The sequence below is a fragment of the Pseudopipra pipra genome, chromosome 5 (assembly GCF_036250125.1).
Source record: "Pseudopipra pipra isolate bDixPip1 chromosome 5, bDixPip1.hap1, whole genome shotgun sequence".
NCBI classification, from domain to species: Eukaryota; Metazoa; Chordata; class Aves; order Passeriformes; family Pipridae; genus Pseudopipra; species Pseudopipra pipra.
This window is the reverse complement of record NC_087553.1, coordinates 43,550,323-43,577,037: the sequence shown is the minus strand read 5'-3', so window position 1 is coordinate 43,577,037 and position 26,715 is coordinate 43,550,323. Positions and strand designations below refer to the sequence as shown.

Genomic DNA, 26,715 nt, shown 5'->3' with positions numbered 1-26,715 from the left:
TAAATGGAAGTCCAAGTCATGACTGTGACTGTGAATACAGGTAATGGTTCCCTAGGAGAATGTGTGGCAGCACAACATATGAAGTTAAAAAAAAAAAAAACAAACAAAAAAACCAAAATCAAAACCCAAACGAACAAAACCCCAACAAAAATCAAATTAATTATAAATGCTACACTAATATTAGTTTTGACATATTACATTTGTCATCTCACTACTGACTCAGCAGTGCTCAAAATCTGATTTAAATGTTGTAACAATTCCAATATATTTTCAATATAATTTTTTCAGATGGGGGTTCTAGTATTGTAAAAGCCTCACTGACTGACAGTAATAGGTTTTGGCTTCAGCTTCTGTTTAAACCATGATGAAGTAGTGCCTTAGTGCAAATGCAATTTTAATTACAATAACAGCATAATTTATATGTTTTTGCTATTTATAGGGCAATATCTTAACAGGGATCACTTCTGTGTCAGTAGTCCTATTTTGAGTCCTCAAACAGGAAGAAGGAATTACATGATGTGCCTTTATTCCAGTCTTGTTGATAAAAGTGAATTAGACGTTCCCGTATTCCCACAGCCATCAGGAGCTCACATCTGTAATCATCCTTGTTTAGCAAACAGTTTTTGCTTTTACATCTAATTATCTGCCCAGTTGATGGTGTTACTAAGAATCAGCCTACTAAAATGCCAGACCCTAAGAAGAAAGAAAGTTATTTGGATTGGTTATTTATTTTTGTCTTACAGCATATGCCTTTCCCTCCCTTCTGCTTCCCTCCACAGAGCCTACCTCTGCTAACCTCCTAGACAGTTGGAAAAGTGATATAAATGTTTGCTTTGGATGTATGAGGGGCTCTTACTTTCCCACACTGTCTTCAAGAAGTTGTGTTGTTACTGGTTCAGTGGGTTACAAAGTATATCGCAATACTGATTCCTATTCTTAACTGTAAATAACTCCGTATTCCTTCATCTCCTCCTCAGGAAAAGAAAAGTTTATTTTTTTTTTCTCAATAAGATGTAGCTTTAGACTTAAAATACTTGTAGTAATATTTTTAATATTAGTGGATATTGTGCTATTAAAGACTGAAGTGAAAAAGACTTTAAAATTAAATAAAGCAGGTGATTTTGTTGTTTTGGGGTTTAGCAAAACTTTTAGCAAAAATATAAAATCCTAACATAATCCTCATAAATATATTTTAATATAATATAATATATATAATTTATGTTATTGTCACATAGAAGTCTGGAAAGCATTCATAGACATAATCCTTTGATTGAAGCCTGCTGGAGAAACTTTATAAACCCCAGGATCTTTCTAAAATGCTAGGTAGCCTAGGCACACTTTTAGCAGTTTTGGTATATTTGTCCTGCAGGCTAGACCCTAGTGGAAAAAAGGCAGTGAAGTCAAACTCTGCGTGTATCGTCTGCCTGGGTTTCATTCATCACATACCCCTTAATCTCTAAATACAGACAAAATGGAGACTATTTTCCTCATTCAGGAAAATTAGCCCATTCTTTAAGGCTAGGTACCAGAGCTCATTAGGAGCTACTTTGCCTTCAGATCTGAATAGTTAGAGCTAAAAGCAGAGAACAGGCTCTCTTGATACCTTGTAGTCAGTGTGTTTTCACATCCTCCCTCTCTCCAGGAAAAAAACCCAAACGAGTAAGAACAAAACCATCTCACAAAACTAACAAGGTATGTTTTTCTTCAAAAACTGAATATTGTTTCCAAGATAATGACAATAACTTGTAGGACTTGTTGAGGCAATACCATTGGATGAGATGATACCTGCTATTCTGCCATCTTGAAATTCATTAGAGTTGTTAATAAAAATAAGAAAATTGGAAATTTTGCAGCTTTTAAGCAAGGATCTTTTATAGGAGTATCATTCATATATAACTCATTATTTTACTAATGCTAAAGCAAATTAACTTATTTCAAATACAGCAGTGTAATTAACAGTTGTTAAAGGTAAGTTGGAGCAGCAAACTATTCAAACGTGTAAAGCAAATGTTGTACCCTACCTGTGCTCCTAACTCTAGTATAAGCAGTACAATTAATCTGAATTAATGAGATTCTAAAACACACATATACTTAAAAATTTTAGTCATAACTCACAGCTTATTTGGGCATTACTCCATATCCCAGCTCTGCCACTGATCTGGGACAGGACTTATGTTACTTAGCCTGTTATTACATTTGTGTCCCATGTCTAAAAGTGGATGATAATACTTAGTCAGCCCACAGGGATGTTACATGACTGATATTGGTCAAAATTGCAATTGTTTGTGGTTCTTGACTTACTGTGTGGAACTGTGCACTGTGTGCAGTGCACTCAAGCCAAGTATTCCCACTATCCTACAGCAATTGGGGACAGATTTTTCACATACCAGCTCTTTTACTTTAGGACAAATGGCTGCTGAGTCAAGTGGTGATGGGGCACATTCAGGACAAGGCAGACAAAATCCAAGCTGGAAAGCAAACAGTTACTCTAATATTGCAGAAAAACAAAACTAAATCTCCCAGTAAAATCAGAGTCTCTGTAAACAAGAGAGCAACATAACCCCTTCTTAGAAGGGTCTCTGACAAGCTGTTTTATTGATATCTGATTCTGGCAGCTGGCAACTGCAGAATATTAATGAAGCATGGGTACAAGAGCAGTTTGAAAAGGTTGATTGTAACTAACTGAAGTACACAGTGCATGATATCAAGGTACATTATTTGTCTGTAGCATTTGCTCTTAGTTTGTTTTGACCTTGTTGTTTGCTTGGTGCTTTTTTCCTTTTTTTTCTTTTCCTCCTCATTTTCCTTCTTTTCCTTTCTCTTCCTTCCTTCCTCCCTCCTTCCCTCCCTTTCCCCTTCCCTCCCATTCTCATTCTCTCTTTCATTCACTAGTTTTCATATGCCTAATTAAGTTCAAATGTGCTGAAAACTACACAATGAAAATATTGAATATCAGATGTTTTAAAAGTGCCCTCTTGTCTCTCTCCTATTGTTTCTTAGTAGAAGCACACAGGTCTTACTACAGTAAGCTATGTTCTTGTTCACTGCTTACGTAAATGGGATTTATACAGGGGAACTAGAAAGAGCTTAGGAGAAAATCCTTCTGCACAGTCTGACTCAGTATGTAAGGGCTGAGCAATCTGTGTATCTGACAGAGAGAAGGGAGATTGATGGCCTCGCTCAGGACACACTTCAGTCACTATTCCCCCGCTGCTTTTCTGGGCAGAGGGCAGGGAGCATTCCTCACCCACTGCTTGCCTATAAAGGCATAGGTATGAGCAGTGCTCGCTTGCTAGCTTTAAGCACATGATGGAATTCATATGACTGACTAAAAACAGTGGTGGTGACCCTCATTTACTCAAGTGCTGCTTTTAACTTTTTTTCTTTTGCGCTGGCACTATGTCCTTCACATTAACATCATCACACATGCTGGTTTTATGATTTCTACCATATCTTTTTATTCTCCCCAGCTCATAATAAACTAAGAGTTCTGAAAAGGCATTTTGCTTGTCACTGCTTCATTCCTTCATTTTGTGCCTCTTCCTTTATTAACTTTTGTATCCACTCGTGTAAAATCCTGTTTTGATTTGGTTGGTGATGGATTTTGCACTTTTCTGAATACTACCTATACTACTCAAATCTTACTAGTTAGGCTTAGGTTAGAGCTAGGTATATTAATGGACTAGACTTCTTCAGGAAGGATTCAGTTTCAGGGATTTTAAGTGCAGATTTTACAACAGAATATAGCTTTAGCTCCTGAGCAGATATGGAATGTTTGAGATGCTGGATTTGATGTTTCTGACAAAATGAATACTTTTTTCCCTCTGGCTGCAAACATAATTTTTTTCCTGTTCACCTTTTATTAACTGGAGCTAAAATTGGCCAGGACGATCATAAAGGAATATCAGGGAAGCTATTATTAACTCTACTTTGTGGAATAAACAGGAGGTGTGAGATACAATGATCCAGGCTCTTCTTCGTGACAGCGTAATGCCCAGTGCAGGTTGGCAGGCAGGGCCATTTCAGTGGGCTTTGAAGCAGTTAGCCTCTAGGCTGAGGAACAGGAGCAGCCAATGCCCCTTTGCTTGGCTCCTTAATGCCTTCTTAATTTACTGTGAAGCATCTGAAGGGAGGAAAGCACTGAACTGTCAGAGCCTGTTCTTATGCCCTAAGGGGCATAGTGAACCAACTAAAGCATTGATTCATTAGTGACATTCAGGAACCTCCAACATTTTTCTGACTAATATGGTGGCTGTGATTTTTCAAAGTGGTTGTATATTATTTTTAGGAGAAGGAGTGCTTCCTTAATAAATTGATAAATCCTTTCCATTTTTGTGAAGAGCAATGTGTTGATGTTGTGTGCCATTACAAAAATTTGTAATAGCAATAGAAGTGTTGACATCTGAATAGTAAATATGAAAACAAATATGCTCAAGCCCTTGAAGTGTAGAAAACAATAGTTGAACTTTTTTTCATGAAATAACCAAAAGTTTTCTTAGATGAGCAGAACAACTGCTTTCTGAGATAGATAGCAGTCTTGTTGTTTACTGTCACTTAAAAACAGTTTTGCTTTTCATGCCAGTTTGAGGTTTGTGCTTTTGAATGCAATCAATCATTATTATGTGTGCTCTAAATTACAGTAGACTTTCTGAGATACTCTTCCTTCTTGTGTCCTGATTAGCAAAAACAAACTAGTGTTTAACTGCTTTGCCGAAGTTAAGTCTTAGCAACCAGAATTGTTTCTACTTGTCCAACTTTTCCTGGTGGCAGGCCCGGGTTTTCCTCTCTGATGTATGTTGGTGAACTAATATTAAGCTGTAACTAGGATAAGCAGAAACAGAGGTTCTTTCTGGACAAGCACATAAAAAGATTTATATGTTCTGTGTACAGAGAAATAGATACCTATTGCTGCCAGCAGCAAATCTCAGTTATATGGTACAGAAGTCAAACTACCTGGGCTTTTTTTATCTTTCATAAAAGCCAGATGTTTTAGTCCTTGATTTAGCTTTCCCCAAAAGGTCTGCCAGCTACATCAGATTGTAGCTGATATCTACAGTCGCTTAAGTAAAGAGGAGAATCAGAAGTACACTGGGTTTCTATCACCTAGTGATAGGTAATCTTAAAAGCAACACTTTGCTTGTTTTGTGGCATATACTACATGGCATTTAGCCTGAAATACTCCCGGCACTATCCCAAGAGATTAATATAAGCTGACGCAGTTAGTTTTTCAGTTTTTGTTAAGGTAATCATATCACTCCCACTGCTAATGCAGTTTACTGCGAGAAATTGGAATATGCTGTAAGTGGCACAGAAGAAATCACGTAGAGACTTACTGGTAATCATAAGCATAACAGCAACTTAAACACTGTTATCATCCACAGCTTTCGATACTGGTACAGCAGGAGAGAGTGAAGAATAATAAATTGTCTAAATGCCTGAGAAAGAAACAGAGAGGAAGGAGGAATTTGCAGTTCATACTGTCTGTGTAGGCTGGATTACACAGAAGAAAACACAGTGTACTCCAGGACTGTGTTTAATAATAAAGAGATTTGATAGTGGAAAAATCTCAGAATTAAAAAATGGATTATCACTGCTACATGTTTTCTAAACATGTTTGCTAAAGGAAATGCAGAATGTAGAAAACTTAAGGTTTTAGATATGAAGATGACATTAATAGGGTGACATTTATTTCAGGCCTTATGAGTTTTATGTGGATTACCTATGATTTCTTGAGCTGCGTGAATGCATCGACTACACATCTCAGAACCTCTATAAGATATGGCTCTGTTGGCATCTCTATGGTCAATTCTAAGTTAGAGAATAGCTGTGGAAAGCTTGTGAGGTTTATTAGGGAAAGGTTTCCTGATGTCTTCTGACATGTGGAAACAACAAAATTAACTCCATCAAACTCCACTTTGATCCTGCAAATAATATCAACATAACTAATATGAAGATGAAAATCTTGAAAAACAGAAGTACAAAGTGGAATTTTAATATTTTGTATTTACTTATGGGTACACAGGGAATTTTAAATCTCTGCTTAGAACTTGCTGTTCAGTTGTTTGCAATTCGTTCCTTTCTGCTGTTGCTGATGATTTTGCTGTGGTACCAATAAATCTTGCTAACACAATGGCATTTAGTTATAATTTAATGTAACTTTTTTCCATTGTTTCTCATCCATACTGTAGATGGTAGAACTATGTAAATTAACCCACACAAATTTATCATTTTCCAATAAGTGAATAATTGCAAATGCAACTTTAGTGACTGAAATCAGTGATTTGTAACAGTTGCCACATGTTGAATAGGCTATTGGAAATATTCTTGGCAAAAGCCTTTTTGCAGAACAGGTTTTGCTTCTAAAAACAGGTACTTGCGTTCTGTGATTCCATGAAAGCTGGAAATTGGTCTTTGCTCTAAGGACTGATTATAATCCCTGCAGATGATGATTGAATACTATAGTTTGATATGGAAAAGAGAGAAAACTAAACCCCTGTTTCTTTTCTTCTTTTCCAGCCTAGTTGGTGAAGAGATAGAGACCAAAAAATGCCACCAGCAACAGGAGCGCCAGATTACCCGCCTCCTGATGGAGGCTGGGGATGGGTTGTGGTCTTTGGGGCTTTTATTTCCATTGGATTTTCCTATGCATTCCCCAAAGCCATCACGGTGTTCTTCAAAGAAATACAAGAAATCTTCCACACATCTTATAGTGAGATAGCTTGGATATCATCGATAATGTTGGCTGTCATGTATGCAGGAGGTAAGAGATTTGTGAAATTTGTAAATACCATTGTTTGTTTGGGGTTTTTTCGTATGCTCTTAAAGTGTTTTTTCCCCTTAGGGCCTTTTCTTTGATCTTCTACCTAACTCTATTTTGCAATTTTTTCCTAAATTCACAATTTCTGAGAAAATCATTTTTCCAACAAATCAATGCCCAAGTAACTTCATCTGGGTCTGGGGGTACATTTAATCAGTTTTCACTGCCTTGGTGAGATCTCTCAGTATATCTGATGATGGAGCTTAATCATAGAAATTTATTTTTATAGGGTTCGTTATTCAGGCACAGGTATTCCTGTGTAGTCAGGGATTTTACATCTTGTCCTTATTTGTCCTAAAATCCTACTTTCCACTTAGGCCAAGAGTGATGTTTTAAACAAACCATCTCTATGACAGCTAAGATGCAGACAATCTTATTTTTGGGACTGAACAGTGAACATAAATTCGCTGATATCTTTTTTATTGTGAATAAGCAAATAAAGAACAAGACAGATGAAAAAGAATTTTAAAGTATAAAGCTATGTTTAAGAACTGTCAAACCTGCTTTGACAGGTTTTGTGTCTATCAGCCCCAAAGACTAACTTGTTAAATTCTGCTTGGTTTCTTCATTTTTTCAGAATTGCTTTCTTTTTTTAAGTATTGTTGAGAGCTAGCTGCTGCTTAGGCAAAACACTTATTCGGGCAGTCCAGAGGTCTGAATAAGAGATTAATTCGAGCAATAGATCTGGCATTTCCCTTTCTTTTGATGTTATAAGGTAACCACCTGAAACATCTCAGACTATTTGCAATGATGGAGCAATTAAATGCATAGATTTATAAATGTGTGTATATGTATAAATCTATATACATAGAAACTGAAAACATTGTCCCAATAGCATATTGAGATTGAAACGCTTTAATCACTAAAGAGCATACTCCAGTATTTTTCAGAACTGATATCTGTGTAGCAGCAAAGTATTATCAGGTCCTACAAATGATCTGTTGAAGGGTGAATAAAGCCTCATAGCATGGTAATTTTTATCACTGATTTCAGCCTACCTAAGTTTTGACACAGGAATGGCCCCAACTCATTTAGCAGTCAGGGAAGGGAGGAATGTTCCTACAGAGAGGAATTCAGGCTACCTGAGTTGCTCTCTCTAAGTACCTCTTTTTCCCCTCTAACTATAATAGTGAAGCTGAAGCCAGCATAGCATTAGCTTAAGCACCTCAGGTAAGTATTTTTCAGTTGATGAGATGGAAAAATGGATCTTTTCTCAAATGCTGGAAGTCACAGAGACACATCTTGACAAGAAGAATCAATATCAACAAAAGCTTCCTGTTCAGATATTTTGATCTATTTTTATTCATATACTAGTAGAGAATCATAAGTTATTCATATACTAGTAGAGAAATATAAAGGATTTTATAGGACTGGCAACAATAGGCAAGTGATTCACCAGGTGAAGAAGTAACTCGGTACAAATAAGACTGAAGTAAAAGACCAGGTATGTCTTATCACATTCAGGTCCCCTTTAATGTATCTGTTTCTTAAGGGTGCATCAGCACGTGCACCTTAGACGGTAACTTGTAACTGTGGAGGCCCCTGAACAAGTGCTGAACCCATCTGGAACATGGGAAAAACAAGTGTTGAAAGGCTGGAGTTTTTTTCTTCTTTTGCTATGCTGTGACTTGCTGACCTGGGCTCTTTTAATCATGTGAAGCAGGTTTGCTTCACAGCGCAGGTGCTGTTTTGTTATGTTCTTTGAATAGCATTTAATTTATGCTGTTTCTGTCGGGTCAAAGTTCACCCAGGTTTTTTTAACAGTACAGAGGCAAATCTCAGGACATTTAGCTGTGGTCATTTTTATCTGTGAGTTTCAATGTGCACAACTTTTTATATAAAATACAAAGGATTTAGTACTCCTGCCTTTTTTTTTAATACTTCTTTTACTGTTCTGAGTACCAGTTTACTAACTTCATCTCTACATCGAAATTAAAAATTACAAAATTATTTGCTATTCATTCTGATAACACCTACCCAAGTCACTATGAAGATTATCAGCACAGGAACAGTAGGCAAAGTTGTTTGGACATCTAGTTACGGACTCGTGATTTTAAAATGCTGAGAATGACGACCCTGCCTGATATAAACACTCTTTGAAGCCATACCTTCTCTAGGACTACTTCCTAAAAAATAGGCCATTTAGACAATCACTGGCAGAATATGAAATAGCTATCAGGAAAAACATTTCTGAAGGAAGTCACTTCATTGTTTTTATTGTCTGAAAGTGGTTTGATTCTTCCTTCATATTTGATGTTCTGCAATGTGAAATACTTGTTCAGGCCATGAGTACAAGGTATATTGTTTACTGTGAAGTGTGATATGTACATCTGCAATGAACACTGTTTATCATACTACTAATTAAGGTAACCTGAAAACATCTAAGATCTGCCATCCTCATTAGAGCTTAGCATTCAACCTATTAATCACCCCATTGGGGTCAGTGAATAAGTTAGAGTCTGTGCAGACACTTTTTGCTTTAGAGGCTGCAGCCTCTTACAGTAATTAGCTGGCATCTGTGTTTCAGCAACAAAATATTAACTTACCTTTCGATGCCTGAGAAAAAAAAAAAAAAAAGAAACCAATAAAAGGCATCCAGTAAGGAGCTAAAAGAATGTTAATTATGTTTATCACTTACTTCATGCTTAGAATAAATGGCATTAAATTATAGCAGACCATCTGGCAATCCATATGGTCTCCTGCAGTTCTGGTTAATTCCAGCAAATAGGTCAAGCACAGCATTCACCCTGTTAGGAAAGCACTAGGCAGAGGTGACAATTCTGATAAATCAAAACGATATGAAACTCCTTTTCCCTCTCAGTCTGGCACAATATGCACCTACATCCTGTTTTTTGTTGTGTTTTGAGGGGTTGGTTTGTTTGTTTTCTTAAAGCTCTCTCTTCCTCCTTCCCCCACCCCTCAAACCCATCTCCTGAATCTTTTTTAGAGTTTACTAAAAAGCCATCCCAAAAAGCAAGATGTGATATGATCAAGGTTACAATCCTCTACTGTTCAGCCCGTGCTTGATAAAAGCATCCTCTGGAGAAGAGCAGTAGTTCAGTCTCCATGGTAACTCCTCCTTCTGCCTCTCTTGAGCAGAGACTGTCAATTGCATTAAATTAAGGGTGATGTTTTGTGATGGATTCCTACACCCAAGGGACTGAGATTGAGACCACCAGACTTTTGTTACTGGAGGACAGAAGCTGGGATAAAATGGAATTAGCTGAGTTATACTGACAGGACAGGCTGTATTTCTGTACGTGTGCAAGCACATACGTTTATAAAATGCATGTCCATGTATGTATTCACATATATATGAACTATATATGTATCCATATACTTATAGAGCCATATTTCTGCTCTAACACATGCAAACAGCAAGGAACTAAAGAAAAAGATAAATACATTTGACCTCAAATTTTCTTAGTTCATTCTTCTCTTTTTCAAAACTTTACCTCTCGCTTTGTGCAGCATTAACAACCAAAGGTGATTAGGGAGCCTCTTATCAGAGCTCTATCTGTTTCCAGTAAAAATGTTTTCATTGTTTTCAGTGTAGATTTGATGGGAGCCATAGTGGCAGCTATGAAAGCCATGTGACAAGTCTGGTGATTTCAGACAGAGCTGACCTTGAGTTTTAGATTTCCTCAGGGAAAAAGCAGTTTGTTTACTCACTAGGCTTTAACTCTTTTTCTGTCATTTTTTCAAGGACAATTTCCAAGGACAACTCCCAAGTTTGGGGGTTTTGTTTCTTTTGTTTGGTTGTGGTTTTTTCCCCAAAAAGAACTTTTTGGGTATGACACTGGGTTAAGATCAGCTTGAGAGCTGATAAATTCTTCAAGCCATACTCAGCTGTGAAATGTGGGACAGTTTTGCTGGTCTAAAGTTCAGAAAACAAAAAAGATTCATTTAAATTCTGGATGATATTTCTAAGTAAATAATTTAAAAAGCATCTTTAGACCCCTTTTGAAGAAAGATGCTAAGTGTATGTAGTAGGCATTACAATTTTTCAAAACACATAATTAAAAATTGAATCATTTATTCTCTTTTTCTTTCTTCTGTATTGCTTAAGTTACTCAAGTTTGAAGTCAAGTATTTCCAAGCAGTAGCAAACCCTTAAAGGATTTTTTCATGTGGCAGCACAAAAGCAACCTATAGACAAGTCCTCATTTTGACTTTGTCAAATGTTAATTTGGAAAATAACATATCATATGGTATGTTCAAAATATTTGTGATTTTATCTCAGTGGGTGTTTTGGTGATATTGCTGCGAAGATGAAATGGTGCGCACAGTGGAGATGACAGTTGTGAAATCCATGTAACACAAACAACAGATGGTTATGGATTTTTACTTTTGGACAGGACCTGGTTTCCTACACTTTTCTTCCTCCCTGGTAACGTTTTCTAATTTTGGTTTTACAAATACTGGCAAGAGGAATTCAGTGTCCATGGATAAGGAGGTTGAGAAGCTTTCTTGAATCAACTTATCTCCTTTGTTGTCAGACAAATGTTTTTCCCATCAGAATATGCAAAGTGTTGAATTTTAATAACCTCCTTTAGAGTGTCCTTGAAAGGAGAACTTACCAACTTTCTGAATGCCTCATGGGTATAAGGGAATACTTCACATTTAGCCTAAAATATATGTAAAACATTGATGTCAAGTTAATTTCAGACTCACAGATAAAGAAAAAGGAGTCATAATGAGGTTTCACAAGAATAGAGCATTTTGAAACTTACTAGCAAATGGAGATGAGTACAAAAAAGAGGTACCAAGACTAACAAAAATATTATAAATTTATATTAGTTCAGTTTTTAAAAAATAAGATCTGAATGCTAAAGCCTCTGAAGGGTAATACAGATAGGTCTCATATTTCTTGAAAGGCTTTGAGTTTCAGTAAAACTGGACCTTGTAGGGCAGTGTTCTGCAGTAGCAATGGCTGTTTTAAACAGACGCCTTCCTGGATGTTTAGAAAACACTGTCAAAAATGATCAGGGTAAGAAAAATGAAAAAAAAACCAAACAGATCTGTTGTAGATGGTTTTAAACATTTTTTTTCAAACAGATTTGTTATCCTACGTACTGGAACAAACTGGTTTTTCAGTCTACAACTTGTTACATTTGGCTGAACAGTTAAGGTCTAATTGCTAAATACCCAGTGCCTTTTGGGGATCCTATTTTGTCAAGTTTTCATGAAACACAGGTTTTGCTGGAATCTACTGAGACATACTCAGGAAGCCAGTCTCAAAGTTAAAGACATGCTTACACTGAGAGAAATAAGGGGGTTTTTGTCTTTTATTGTATGCTTATGTTAATTTTGAGTAATTGTCAGAAAGACATTATATGACATAGAGTTCCCACAGTGCTTCTACCAACATCTTTTGGTATTCTAACCATAGGTTATTAGTAATGGTTTGATGCATATAATGACTTGGGGGACGTGGTTTAGTGGTGAACACAGTGGTGCTTAGTTAGTGGTTGTATTCAATGATCTTAGAGGTCTTTTCCAACCTTAACGATTCTATGATTCTATGATTCTATAGAAATATTTAATTAACTTGAGCTCTTTACTAAAACAGGTCTCATTTACAACAAGTAGGCAATGTGGATTACATAATAAACAATAATTACTCACACTTTTCCTTTGTAAGGCTTTGTATTTGTCTTGATCTTAATTTGGTTTTATAGCCAGGGATTTCTGTAAGTAACCAATTTTGACAGATTTTTTTATTTGCAAAAATTATTCTTTTTTAACTCCCTCTGAGTTTCAAGTAATAGGTCAAAGTCTAACAATAATAAATAATGTGCATCTAAGGGGCTAAAACTTTCAGTTTGTTTAAGAAAGGTATCAAGGGACAAACTTACGCCTTTGATATGTTCATTGGGCTTGTAAAACTTAGACGAAAGAATGCTTATTTTGTGTGTACTACTAATATTGGATGAGTTCCCATATAGTTTTCCACTGGATCATACAATGATTGTGTTCATAATGTGTGTCGGGCAATTCAAAGGTAATGAAACAATAGTGTAGTGCAACTGGGAATCATGAGATATTTAAGCAGATACCAGAGAAGAACTGCGGGGAAGGAAAAGTCTGTGTATACCATTGTAGTCACCCAGCACTTCAAATGAAATAATAAACCCAGCACTTTACAAAGAACTTATTATAGAATTTCAGTGGTCCATTGTTTTGGAATGTCTAAGAACTATTCCCTTGTTTATTTTGAAGGGTATATTCAAGGGAAACAAAACTGTACTGATATGTTTAGAAGGTATTCTAAGCCAGTATCAAATGGCAACAGCTGAGACTTACTGTGATTCATAAAGATATGTAGTTCTGTAGTCATTAACAGAGGTAAGTGGGCCAGGAACTTAGTGACAGGTTTATGCTGATGGCAGAGGAACAACAGAAATCAAAGAATTAGGTAGTTTTAGAATGTCTTTTATGATTATGTTAAACATTCTTTTAACTGATTAACTGATTTTGAAGATTTTTGCAGAGATCAAATGGCACGTATTTCAATGTATATACCATATGAAGAGTTTTTGAAGAGTCAGAACCTTTTCATCTAAGAGTGTAATTCTATTAAGATTCTGCATTGTCAAAGAGCACAAACAAATGCGGCTTTACTAGCTAATATATGTTTTGTTGGTGCATACAAGCAAAAGAAAAACTTAACTTTCTTTTCCACAAATTTTGATATGTGTTTTTTTTCATTGTCAAGAAACAGTTAAGTATTTTCACTGCAGTTCTACCTGGTTTTTGTTTGGGTGAATATCTACTATGACTAGACATCCAAATGAAAGAATGTGATTAAAACAGGAGATTGTACTGTGAAATAAGACATTGATTTCCTCATACAGTTCAAACACTTCTTGTAACACTTTCCCACTGATGACAGGAACTTGTGCCCTGTTTGCTTTTCTATGTGTAATGCTTTGAAACAGTTGCCATTAAGTGCTTTAACTTTTAGAAAACTTTGAAGGAATTAGTGGTATTACTACAGCTTTTTAGCAATAGTAGCTGGAGATTATATGAAGAGGATTTATGTGTTATAGTCTTCCTCAGCATAAGCACCTACATCTGATTCAGTTGTCTAGACATCTTCTGTTGTCAGTCAGTAAAAATGGGAATTTCTAATTCATCCCTTCCTAAGTTAAATGTCCAAAACAGATCAAATGAATCATGTTTGAAAGACTTCTCTTGTCTTTCGAGTGCTAAAGGAATCCAGAGGAAAAGTTCTAATGTCCATTTTGCACACATCTGAGATGATGACACCTTACATGATTGTTGCCCTATACTAATACATTATATTTTGCTACCTAGAGACCTTAAAATATAAGAATGTTCTTGTTAGAGACATGCACCCATGGTTAGTGATTTTCAGCTTGTTATGTCTTTAAACTTTTTGTATGTTGCGTGGGTTATAATTCTCCCCTGTTTCAGTGACACTGACTCAGTTGTGCTACTTTTAATACTATTAAAAATATTTGGTTATTTTAAGATTACTTTTTAGCTAGTAAATCTTCTCTCATCTTGAAATGACTTTCCTCATACTCACAATTCCTTTTCTTCCTTCACCAGCTAAGAAAAAAAACACAACTGGGAGAATAACTAGTTTGTCTAATAGTTGGCCAGGTTTACATTCATTTGTAGCTGATTTTAAGCTGATAGAAATCTATGGATCTGTTGTATTTTCTTCTATTCTGTCAATGATTTGAAAGTTGAATATAGTTCCATCTCTTTTATAACAAGATCTCCAAATACTTCTCTATCAGTACAAGCTTGCAGCACCAATTTTGTCATGATACAAACCTTACTCACTGCTCTCCTATGGAGGAATCCTTTCCTTTTCCTGGAACAGAGCTTACTTGTCTGAAATTTTTAGTTCTTTTGAAAGGATGAGCTTTTCTGTCCTACACATGCTGCTTCCAGATTTACAGGACTTCTGCAACGGCTTTCTGGATAGGACTGGCACAAGAGAAGGCAGCAGCTGTCCTATTTGGCCTTCCTTAGAAGGAGGAGTAATCTTAGGTCCTTGGAAGAAAAATTTCACTCAGAAAAGCTTCTAGAGGAGTTCTGTTCTAAATTGAATTATTGTCATATACTCAAATGGCAGAATTAATCCCCCCTTATTGTGGCATTTCTAAGCTTTAAGTGTGTTTAATTAAATTGCTGAATCTCCTGTTACTTGCCTCATCAGAATAGTTGTAATTTCCAGAACAGCAAGTAAATAAAGTGCAAGTGGTTTTACTTCTGGACTGTCTTTTCAGAAACTATTCAGTCCATAAGAAACCAAAACTCCATAACTGTTACCATGAAACATTTAATTAAGGAACTTAAGGTTTTAAAACAGCAGAGAATGAACATTTTCACTGATGATGTTATGCTCTTATCAGAGACTTGTAAAATAACTGCCTGGGACTGCATTCCAAGTATGAGCACTGGTGCTAATCCTGCAATAAATGCTTAATTTTGAATACCTTAGTGATCTTATAAGGTTCAAAATTAAATTAAATTTTTTCCCTTACCTAAAGTCAACATATAAACATTTATGTATTTATGCAAATATGTTTATCCTTAGGTGTTTGTAACGTCAAGATCTCTTGACAGTGTACCTTCAATGACTTAAGTGCTCCCAGAGGCACTCATTAAAATCTCGTTTTTATTTATATTCACCTTAAAAAGACATGATCCATTAATGATTCATGTATTTTTCCCCCCCAAAAAATCGGATACGAGCTTTGAAGATTTACAACAGTTAAGCAAAACTAATGGTATTCAATTTATTGAAGTACTCATTTGATTAAACTTTTGACTTCTTTGTTAGTAAGCTTATCTCTGCTTCATAAACAGAAAATAAAATCTAAGGACACAGTACAATTTGACCTTAAATATGAGTCCCCTAACTTCAATTTTAATTTATTGGATTCCATAGAGTCTCAGTGCCCCAAAGTGCACTGAGGAGTGGAGAATCAGGCACTGTGACTGTAAGGATTGTTCTGATTTTTCATTGAAGCAACAGACTCTGTAATGAAACACTTTCAGGTGTGACCTGAAATTGTATGATTCTCACATGAGAAGAGAATATAATCAATATTAGAGGTGGTTGTAAGAGGCTTGTGGCCCCTTACATGAATAATCACATTGGTTTAACACGTTTTTATTGTCATAGAAAGGTATAGCAAATCTCAAAAAAGACACAACAAAACCAAACCAGAAACCACTGTCTTCTGTGGACTAGACTTGCAGAAGGACTACACCTCCTAGAATGTGATGTGGCAATTCATCTCAGAATAAGGTTCAATGTGTGTTAGGTGACTAACGTGTTTTTCCAAGATGCTTTGGTTACGAAATGCAATATGGTACCTAATAGCCTTAAACAAAATGTTTGTAAATATTTTGAAAAGCTAAGAGGAAGAATTAGTTTATGGTAATGCCACATAGTTATATTTCTAATTTGTTTATTTGTATGGCAGAAGATGTTTGAGATATTCCAGAGTGACTTTTTTGAAGAGTTTTAATTTAACTGAAAATTCTGAGACTTGAAAATTTTATTTCAACTTGGGAATAAAACCCACAAAATTGGTTCATGCAGTGCTAGTTCTAATTTTCTGTATTGTTCCTTAAAAATCAAATAGCATGTCACATAATACATATGGGAGTAGTTCTCTTGTCTTTCACACAGCACCATAGTTTATACCTGTGCAAAAAGTGTGCAAGGTAACGTTTGCCATTGTGATTTAGAAGCACTTTATATTTACTTACTCAAATGTAAACAGTAGCCTGAGTGCAAAGCACTTGACCCTATGCTCAGAGAAGCAGAGCTGATGTGGCAAATGGAATTAAGACAAGAACAAATTTGTATCATGGAATTTCTTCTAGACTATTTCACTTGATATTACAAAAAATTTACCTGACAAGGTATTCAGATATACATATTGCCTAGATCAGTCAAAGTTCTAACCAATTGCTTTCCAGTAAGATGTATTATCACTTACTAAAGAAACATAGGTCTTCCTGTAGGAAGAAAGTAATCCTTTCCTCAGTAAACCTAAGTAATATTCTCCTCACAGGCACAGATTTTAAATCCTTGCAGAAGCAGGTATGTTTCACTGGATTATTTTAATATGTTCTTGCTGAAGAATGTCAACGTAACTCTTCAGATGAAAGGTGGCTTTAGGAATGCATGATATTTAGGCACAATCTGTAATACAAATAATGAGAAGCCTATATTTTAATGGGCACTAATTTATTGTTGTGAATTTATGATGCATCACAATCATTAGAAGGAACCTGCTTGACATTACTAGGGGGAGATTAAGGTTTTTACCAGTGGCAGAAACAGCACGCAGATAAACCTGCTTTTTAACACAACAGGTAAAAACCCCCACCTTGTTCAAAAGCCACACAAATACTATCTTCAAGCAAAAAGATGGGACTAGGTTACCAAGCCACTTCATGTTGCTTTTTGCAGGAGAGCTCAGATATTCCTTGTTCATGCAAGCAGACCTGATCTAGACATCCTACGCCCCCACATTTTCAGAAGATCTTGTCTATGGAGGTGTATCCTCTACTGGTACAAGGGAGAGGACTGTGTAGAGAACAGGATAAACGTTGTTTCCTCTCTAGTCCAGGCGAAACACAAAGGCCATAAAGACCTTTTCCCAAATCCTTCATAATATATTTCTTTTCCACTGCTTAAGTCCCAGGCTTCTTATACTAATTTTTCATGACTCTTTCACTCCTCACTGGGTCATAATTTATGATAATTTTTGTTGAGTCCACAGAATAAATGCCATGTGACTCTACATAGAGAATATCTGAAAATGTGAAAGACTTGTCGAGTACAGCTCTTTCTATTGTAGATGGAAATCTAAAAATGACAGTTCAATGGCAAATTCAACTCTGATGACAAAAAAGTATGTGAGTTGGATATGGGAACAGGCAAAGATAAACTGGCATCTACTCTGATATATAGATTAAAAATAGGTACCTGATTTCTCTTTCAGATTGATTGGATAGAGTTATTCGGAGACATGAATTTTGCTGTATAAGGCTAGAGAGAAACAAGGAAAATATAATGAGGAGAGAAGAAATTAGAACTCGCTATTAAATTATTGATTAATCAGTAAATATTTTCCTGAATATTATTGTTTTTAAAAGGCAGTTAAATGTGGGTTGTCTTAAGTTTAAGTAAACTGGAAAGTCATAGACTCAGAGTCATAGAGCGGTTTGGGTTAGAAGGGACCTTAAAGGTCATTTAGTTCCAACCCCCCCGAGACAGGAAGGGACACCTTCCACTATACCAGGTTGCTCAAAGCCCCGTCTAACCTGGCCTTGAACACTTCTGGGGATGGGGCATCTATTTCTCTGGGCAACCTGTGCCAGTGTCTCACCATCCTCACAGGGAAGATTTTCTTCCTAATATCTAATCTAAACCTACTCTCTTTCAGTGTGAAACCATTAGCCCATGTCGTACAACTACATGCCCTTGTAAAAAGTCTGTTTCCATCTTTCATGTAGGCTCCCTTCAGGTACTGAAAGGTCACCCTGGAGCCTTCTCTTCTCCAGGCTGAAAAATGCCAACTCTCTCAGCCTTTCCTGATACAGAAAAAGTTCCATCCCTCTAATCGTCTTCATGGCCCTGATGTTATACTGTGAACTTGTGAGACACTTTCAGAATTTGTACATTTTCACTAAGTTGTCCCCAAAGTTTCCGCTTCTTTAAGGGTGTAACAAAGGCTACTGCTTTAGGCACAGTTACAATAAAAAATGCAGTGAAAAATGGAAAGCGTAACGTAAGTCTTGTTACTATTTTTGATCAAGAGTATAATATTTTGATAACTTTGGGCTGTTCACTATTCTAGTTTTGACTTTTTCTTCATGTTTCTAGCCATTTAACAGTTTATATTGCTTTTAGTCTTTTTGACCTGGAAGACAATGTTACTTTACATATCATTCTATAATTTAACAGATTTTTCTCAATATAAATACATACTATTTTTTAACTTATCTGAAAACAGGAAAAAAGCCCACAAATGAACTTCCACAAAGATTCTCAGTTTTAGTTGAAAACTAAATGTAGTTTGGAAAATACTGGGAAAAGGCAAATTCTGTGTCTGGTATTATCCCATTAATATGCTACCATTGTCTGCATTTATACTCTAAATAGGTGCCAAAAACTAATGAGAATGCTTAGTTCCCATTTTATATGATATTCTTTGAAACATAAATAAATTCCCTTCACCCTTCTGGTTCCTTTACCCTTTTTCTTCTTCTTGCTCCTTCCTCTTCCCCTTTCCCTCTTTCTTCCCATTCCCTCAGCATTTATTATATTGTTAAAAAGAACCGTGTCTTGTTGATACCACCTAAGGAGTCTTTCCACTGTGCTTTTTGCAACTGGACTTGTCTGTCTCACATTGGCCTTTGTAGCCAACAGCGTGCTTGTAGCAAATGTGGGTAGAGCCCTTCTCAAATCTTCATTCGCGAAGCCTAGACATGATGATTAAATATTAATATTATTAAATATTTACCTTACACAGTTCTTTATAAATGATCTAATTTTGGGGTTGTAAGGGAATTTGGGAAATTCCTACACTTAAGCTTCTAAATCTTAGAAAGATTTAGCCATATGTGAAAACCACCATATGTATTTGATTGGATAGTACAAATATAAAATTATAATTAAAATTATAAAATTATGTTTTAGCATTTTTTCTATAAAATAGAATTTAAGCTTAATGATACTAATGTGTTAAATGCATTCAGAAATAATCTTGTTATTGACAATGACCTAAATATGATGACTTCTCAGGACGCTTCCAAGTTATAAATTCATCTAGATTTATACTTCTCATCACATATATTCTAAATATGTAGATGAGATTTAATGATCCACTCACGATCCATAATTCACAGTAAGTGGTCCGTGAAAACATCGTGGGTAGTAGACTGAGTATTTTCAACTTGAAGTTTAATTATACAGTGCAAAATTGAGACCAGAAAAGAACATGATAAAGGAGCAACTGGGAAGAAGCAAGTATCTTGTACTTTCTCTGAAATTACATATTATTGGCTGTAACAATATATAAGGAATAATTTCTAAGCTGAGTTAGTTATAATATTATTCTGGAAGAAAACAAATACACTGTAGGATGATGTGCAGGATGAAAATGGGATATTGTATGAACATTAATGTGATGGGCAATTTGTAGAAGACAGAGAAATCCAAATGACAGTACTAATCTTAACTGAAATTGGCTGAATTTTTCACAGCGAATGCATTATCTAAAAAATGTACTGATTTGAGTTGCAGAGAATATACCCAACATTCATAAGAACTGCTAAATAGCCTGAGCAAGGTCTTCCGAAGTATTTTCTGTGACTTTTTTGCTCTCTACAATTCTGCTAGGCTTCCAAATGACAAAGTATTATTCTGCTTCCAGGAAAAGTATCTAGAGATAATTTTAAGTAGGGGTATACAAATAGTGAATGAGAATAGGGAATAATAAATAGGAAGTGGTGAGTAACGAACATTTATGAATATTGTGTTCACATATGTATACACGGATTTTCAGAAAAGACAATCATTCCTCAAAGAGAAAGAAATTAAGAAGGAAAACCTTTGTAACTATCTAATAACATAGTCAAGGAAAATGTCTATGAAGAATTAAAAAAAACTGTTTGGGTTTTTTTTGTAGGGTTTTTGGGAGGGGGTTGTTTTGCCCTTTTTTTGTTTGGTTGGGGTTTTTTTTGTTTTGTTTTTTTTTAGTTCCCAACAATTATCTCTGAGATTAACAACATATCCCTTATTTTCAAGTTACTATAATGGTAATTGTGACAGTAGATACTGTAATCTCTCTTTCTTTTCAGTTTTATGATCTGCAGAAAATTGTGTCCCCTTTGTAAGAGCGGAATATACAGAACGTGTTTAGCAGTCTAGTTCATACATATTTAGCAATGTAAAGACAAATTTGATAGCTAAAAATTGTAATCTGCTATGGCAAGGCACAAAGTACTAAACACGAAGTGTTCAGTTACAATTTTTCAAGTTCCTCGGAACTGAAAGAGTTAGTTCAGAAGGTTTCAGGTGAAAAATACTTACAAATGGGATAAGTACCTTCTATTATCCCAGAAAAAAAACCCTCTCATTTTTGTCATTAGGAGCCCAACAACCAAACGAGGAAAAGTGTTGGGGTTTTTTTTATTTTTATGGATGTGTTTGTGTGAATATGTAGCCTCCATGTCTGGGTAAAGCAGTTTTTTAGTAAGATTATTTTTGAGACAGAAAAACTATTAGATAGAAATATTGGATAGCTATGAGTGAACCTCAGGTTTCTGATTAGTACTAATTTCTCATTGTTCCCTGAAAGTAGACATACTAGGATTTATTTTAATATTTTCAGAAATGTGATGCTTCTTTCAATACATGTGCTAAAACACAGATATTACCAAATGGAGCTAAACCTTTCCCTTGCAACCATTCACAGAGAAAGAAGGAGCAGCCACTGATGAATGGATAACACTTCAGAGATGAGACCTGTGAAAGAAAATCACTACACATTTTCATGAGCAATTTGAGTTATGCGTCATTAAATTCCTGCTGAATCCCTGAAAGGGATGCAAATTTAATTTATTATTAATACCTTGTATATTCTATACTGCTATAGGTAATTACATTTATTAATATTTATATATCAGTATTATTATCTTTACTGTATTTCTAAGGGAGAAAAGTCAGGAAGTCCTTGTTTGGTCTTCCATTTGAAGAAGTAACTTTTAATGGCGCAGGTTGTGAATTCCACAGTAATATTACTTAAGTGAAATCCCAAGCACATTTTTTGAGGTTTTTGATTCCTGCAAGCCTGTGAAGTCCTGAGGAGTTAATTGCTGTTAAATACTAAGCTTTAAAATTAATTGGTTTTTATTCTGAAGAAAAATTTCATTCATTCTTCCCAGCACTTCATATTTGCTACTGAATTTTCTAATGTTTATATTGATATACTACATGCTCAAGTTACAAGCTGATTGCTTTGGTTTTCTGTGAAGAAAAGAACATTTTTGTGAGAAGATAATTTGCAATGAAATATCATGTGCTGATGCTATTTTCATCTATCCCAATTACAGAGGCTTGCAGATCTTTTTTTGAAAAATATGTGCCTGGTGTTACAATATATCTATTTATATACAACTCTCTTATAAGTGCTTTAGTTCCATCTCATCACTAGCTTGTTCCCTCCTTTCTTCTTTCTTGTTTGTCACCTTTTTCTAGATTGAAAGACTACTTTTTGCAAATATCTATGCACAGGCATCACTTTACTCGGTAATACTGAAGGTAACAGGAAAATGAATAAAAGGAGAGTTAAAAAATGCTGAAATATTTTGCTGCATCTAATTCCCATTCACAGCTTTTTTAGTCGGTGATCATATATGCTTCTGAAATCTGCTGAGTTTTCAGCAGCTCATAGAACTAGACAAATTTCCTATTAAATATGATGAAGTTTGATATTGCTCATTTCAAAAGAAAGGTCGTAATTTCCTTAAAGTCTTCTGTGTTGTGATCAAGTGTTTTAGCCTTTCATGAAAAAAATTCTGCAGCAGAGCATGCAAAACATAATTAATACAAAGCATTGATACGTATCCATGAAAATAATAATCAGCTTGGCTACTCCTTGATTAAAAACTGGGCATTTTTCCAACTTTTTAAAATTCATAGATATAGAGTAATTTGCTAACTTGAAGATGTTTTCTAAATTACATGGCCCATAATTCCATACACATTCGCACCCTAGCAAACAAGGAAAAAAACCTGTAAGCTAAACAACAGCTTTAATCAAAATACGTACTACCCTTGGTTCATGTCTCTGAGGTATCACTGGAAAACAAACATAAAATACCAAGGCAGATCAGAGATCTGTAGTTCCTCCATAAAAGCAATACATTTAGAGCAAGTTCCAACACCACTGATTGCTCATTTTGTTTCTTCTGAACATTTCAGGAAAAAGACAGCTTATATCTGCAGTCAGACATATGTTTTTCTGACTTAAACACATCAGTTCAAAATTATCAAAGGTAACTTTTTTGGGAGGAGGAACCATGAAGAATTACTATGTTTCATATAAACGTCCTAAGGACTAGCTGAAGGTCAAATTAATCTTCATTAGAGATCAAGCATAAAAACTTGAAAGACTTCAAGGCTCCTTCAGGACACAAGTGAGAATGTGAGCATTCAGGGTAATGACACTGAGGAAATGTAGTTAAGAAGTGGTGAGCAAAATGTGATGGATGTAACTGCGTCCTCCCTGGCAGGTTGTACTTTCAGCTGCTGAGCTATCCTAACTCATAGTGTAGGAACCCATTTCTGTTTGGTGGTATTTATTGCAAGAGCATTTTCTTTCTCTTTGCTTTCTGTCAAGGTTATTATATTATCCAGGTTTATGGAATCAGAGCAGCTAGTTGTAAATGTTATATGAAATGGAAAAAAAAAATTCTGCCAAATGCACAGAGGAACTACAGAGAAAGCTTTCCAACAATTGTTGAACTATGTTACTTTCATTGATGTTACACAAACACATAGGATATGTCAGAAATGCAAGTTACCATTCCCAGAAACATGATAAATAATCTAACATAAAAATAGGTGCATGACATTTTAAAATTTTCAAATTTATTGATATTATTTTTATAATTTTTTTCTGTCTGCCTTCTCTAAAGCCTGCCCAAGAGTACTGAAAGAATTTAGCCAAAGGTTTTTGAACTAGAGATAAGACTGTCATGGAATGCTTAGTAATTTGACTTAGTCCTGCTTGAGAAAAACAGCATGTTTTGAAGGTTTTTTCCAGCTTAATGAACAGGTTTTAAACATGTTCAGAATCAATTTTGAGTTGCCTTTCCTCTGAATGCCAAAGATAGCAGTCCAATAGCAGTACTAAGTATTTACTTAAAGCCGTTGCAGTTGAATGAGTTTTTGCAAGTGGACTTCATATTTTGTAAATAAAAAATAAGAAAAAAAGAAAAAAAAGGGAAAGAGAAAAAGAAAGAGAAAGTTGAACTGATCTTAGTAAATAGCTGATACTAATATTAATTCTTGGAGCACCTTGGGTTTTTCCAGGCTTGTAGGAAACAGAAATAAAAAATAGAACTGGGATGGAAAGATATCTGCATTGACTTTGCAAAGCAGATGTCTGAAAATGTGTTTAAATCACTTGACTTGACAGGATGGAATCTACAATGTAGCATTAGTGCGATTTGAAATAGTATATTGCATTTATTTTCAACTTCTTTCAGCTACTCCATTTAAATAAATGTCGTATTGTTCAGACTGAGTCATGTTGCTTTGGCTCGATGACGCTGTGAACACTGTAATGACATTGTCAATATATATTTAAAAAATTAGCGTTTTATCATGAAAGTTCATCTCTAGTTCTATACTAAAATTAATGCAGGTGTAAAAATAAAACCCATAAATGCACTTGCAATATGCGAAACAAATTACAGAATGATCTTTAATTATATCACTGCATTACAGCAATGAGAAATCATACTAGGACAAATGGAACAGATCCTCTTGGAAGCTGTGCTAAGGTACATGAAGGACAGGGAGGTTATTTGAGACAGCCATCATGGCTTTGCCAAGGGCAAGGCCTGCCTGACTAATCTGTTGGCCTTCTATTATGGAGTGACCATATCAGTGGACAAGGGAAGGGTTACAGATGTAGTTTATCTGGACTTCTGTAAAGCCTTTGACTTGGTACCCTCCAACATCCTTCTCTCTAAATTGGAGAGAGATGGACTTGATGACTGGACTGTTAGATGGATAAGAAAGTGGTTGGACAGTCACATCCAGAGGGTAGTGGTCAATGGCTCAGAGTCATGATGGGCTAGGTGATGTTTAAGGTCCCTTCCAACCCGTGCCATTCTATGACTCTATGATTGTTTGATCTAGTTCCAACCCCACTGCCATAGACAGGGACACCTCCCACTAGACCAGGTTGCTCAAAGCCCCATCCAGCCTGGCCTTGAACACTCGCAGGATGGGGCATACACAGCTTCTCTGGGCAACTCTTTCCAGTGCCTCACCACCCTCACAAGGACGATTTTCTTCCTGGTATCTAATCTAAACCTTCTGTCTCTCAGTTTGAAGCCATTCCCCCTTGTCCTATCGCTACAGGCCCTTGCAAAAACTTTTTCCCCATCTTTCTTGTAGGCTCCTTCCAGGTACTGTAAGGCCATAATTAGGTCATCCCAAAGCCTTCTCTTTTCTAGGCCAAACAATCTCAATTCTTTTAGCCTTTCCTCATAGCAGAGGTGCTCCATCCTTCTAATCATCTTGAGATCCCTTCCAACCTAGGAAATTCTATGATTCTGCGAAGTAAATTAAACACTAAAACGTAGATTATATGCTTCTAAAGAAACTTTAATTCCTACAATGAATATACGTATAAATTAGATCCAAAGATGACCTCATTATGGATGTAAAAGACAATGATGACAGTTTGATACTGCTTGTATCCAATTGCTGCTATTATAACCATTCTGACTAGTTATTATACATTTTTTCATCCCTCAGAGAAAGTATTGACTATTTATGGGAGAACTGTCTAAAGTATTTTTTTTTTTCATTTTGGTAAGAAAAACATTGATGAAAAAGAAAAGGCAGCAAGAATTCAAGTGTCCTAGATTCTATTATAGTTGCTGTCTTATTCCTTCTCACAGCCTGGTCATTTGCCTGAAACGGAAAGATATAAAACAAAAATACAGCTGGGAGAGTGTTAACATATTATGATAATGGTCTTAAATTTGGTTTACGGAGTGTATAATCTTTTGTGGCTGATGGTTTGTAGGTGTTAAGGGAGAGATCAGAATAAATATTCTTGTGGGTCTGCTGACTTAACATCTGTTACTTCAGGCTTCGGGAAAGTAGATTCCAAGATCCAGCAGTGCTTCAGTACATTAATATGCATTAATGTATAGCAAGATTTTGGCAGTGTTAGAGTATATAAACAGCTTAATCTTCCTTTAGCTAAGAAGAAAAAATATGAGAGAAATATAGACCCATGTTGGCATGCGAGTATTGCTTAAATAATTGTAGAAGATATTACATGTGAAATGAAATTTGTACATGGCTATAAAATATATGATGGCAAGCAAACAGCTGGAATGTATGTAGATTTGTCTATGTAAAGGTATGAATATGCAGTGTTTTATAAGATTCCAAAACCAAGTGTATGCACAGATGTCAGAAGAAAATTTTCAACCTACTTATCAGATTGAAAGGGTCCCTAGATAATTTAGGGACCTTAAACTAACTTTATGGCTTATGGAACAATTAATATTCCCCATATGCACAAATTTTAAATAAAAAAACTGGAATACACATAAAGAAAACTTCAAATTAAGTGGAGCTGTGGTGGTAAATACACATAACTAACTTAAGGAAAACATCTCAAAGAGAGTATTATGTTTAAAGGAATTTTCAATTCATCATACAGTCCAGATTTAGGTCATTTGGTAGTACAGAGTCAGACTGCTTTGCCTTTCCTCTTGTGGCTTCATCAACTGCCTACCTAAATTAATAAATCCATATTTGAACTCAGCTATCAGGTCTTGTAGGTGAAGCTAACATTGCCTACTTTGATCTGAAGATCTGTAACTGGCCTGGTGGTCCTGGCCTAACTGCCACAGTGAAGATAGGCAGAGATGCAGTTTTCTTGTTCCTGATAAGGAACTGTCTGCACAATTATTTCCCTTAAAGGAGAGGGGAACTTAACATTTCTAGACAACCCTCAGAAAATGCAACCAACCAAACACTAAAAACAAATTTCTTCCCTAAACCCCTAAACAAACAAGACTGCCTCATTTTCCTGCAAGTCAGGAGAAAAAAGGAAGGGTTGATGGAACTG

At 35.6% G+C, this 26,715-nt stretch overlaps 1 protein-coding gene across 2 annotated transcripts in view; it reads left to right on the top strand.

Annotated features, from left to right (window-relative positions):
* SLC16A7 (solute carrier family 16 member 7) overlaps nucleotides 1-26,715 on the top strand; it is an 82,429-nt gene that overhangs the window by 38,601 nt on the left and 17,113 nt on the right. For both annotated transcript variants that reach the window (XM_064655819.1, XM_064655820.1), the window contains exon 2: nucleotides 6,517-6,760. In XM_064655819.1, coding sequence (XP_064511889.1) covers nucleotides 6,547-6,760 — 214 coding nt within the window. In that variant the 5' untranslated portion in view covers nucleotides 6,517-6,546. The remainder of the gene's footprint in view (nucleotides 1-6,516; nucleotides 6,761-26,715) is intronic.